This window comes from Cystoisospora suis, assembly GCF_002600585.1.
Source record: "Cystoisospora suis strain Wien I chromosome Unknown contig_6113, whole genome shotgun sequence".
In the NCBI taxonomy this organism is placed as follows: Eukaryota; Apicomplexa; class Conoidasida; order Eucoccidiorida; family Sarcocystidae; genus Cystoisospora; species Cystoisospora suis.
Window position 1 is genome coordinate 1 of NW_027158902.1, and position 754 is coordinate 754.

Consider the following 754-nt stretch of genomic DNA (forward strand, 5'->3'; position numbering starts at 1 on the left):
CTTCTTCTTTCTCTTTCTCTTCGTCTTCTTTCTCTTTTTATCTTCGTCGTCTTCTTTCTCCTTATCTTCTTCCTTCTCTTGTTTTGCAAGGTGGTCACTCCTCTATCAAGCTTCGACAACGGTTCTGTCTTTCATAGAGGTTTCTCCATTCTCTAACTTGTCTCTCATTATCATCTTCTCTTTCTTCAAACTATACTCTATCTTCTTCTCCTCCGCTTGATGAGGAATGCCTTCAGAATCCTTTTCTCTTTCTTCTCTCCCTTGTTCTTCTTGTTTTGATAGAAGAAGACGCTTCTGTCGTTCTTCTTCTTTCTGTTTGACTTTCTTCATCTTGCCTTTCGTGTATTTTCTGGGACATAGAAAAGAAGAATGAGAAAGTGAAGGAAAAGAAAGAAAGAAAGACAGAAAGTGGTATTTATCTATCTACCTTTTCCTTCATCTTTTTCTCTTGTCAAGATCGTTGGATATATGTAAGATCGTACTCATCTTTACATCTATAGAGGGGCATAGGAAACATTTACCTACATGATGTATATACACCCAAAGTGACGGAAAGAAGAATAAGAACGATGAGGGACTCCAAACGTATACGCACAGTTGAAAGAAACACATGAAAAAAAAAAACCCTCATGCACACATAGATAGATAGATAGATAGATAGATAGATAGATAGATAGATAGATAGATAGATAGATTAAAGATAGATTAAAGATAGATAGATAGATAGATTAAAGATAGATCGACAGACTCCAGA

At 35.8% G+C, this 754-nt stretch overlaps 1 protein-coding gene across 1 annotated transcript; it reads right to left on the bottom strand.

Annotated features, from left to right (window-relative positions):
- Positions 1–2: 2 nt before the first annotated feature.
- Positions 3–602, bottom strand: CSUI_009820 (uncharacterized protein). Its single transcript, XM_068069929.1, has one exon. It carries the CDS (start codon positions 328–330, stop codon positions 106–108), a length of 225 nt encoding a protein of 74 aa, XP_067918095.1. The 5' UTR covers positions 331–602; the 3' UTR covers positions 3–105.
- Positions 603–754: the final 152 nt, after the last annotated feature.

Bases quoted from the DNA above. Each gene is read 5' to 3' on its own strand.
- CSUI_009820 (XM_068069929.1), bottom strand. From the start codon at position 330: ATGAAGAAAGTCAAACAGAAAGAAGAAGAACGACAGAAGCGTCTTCTT.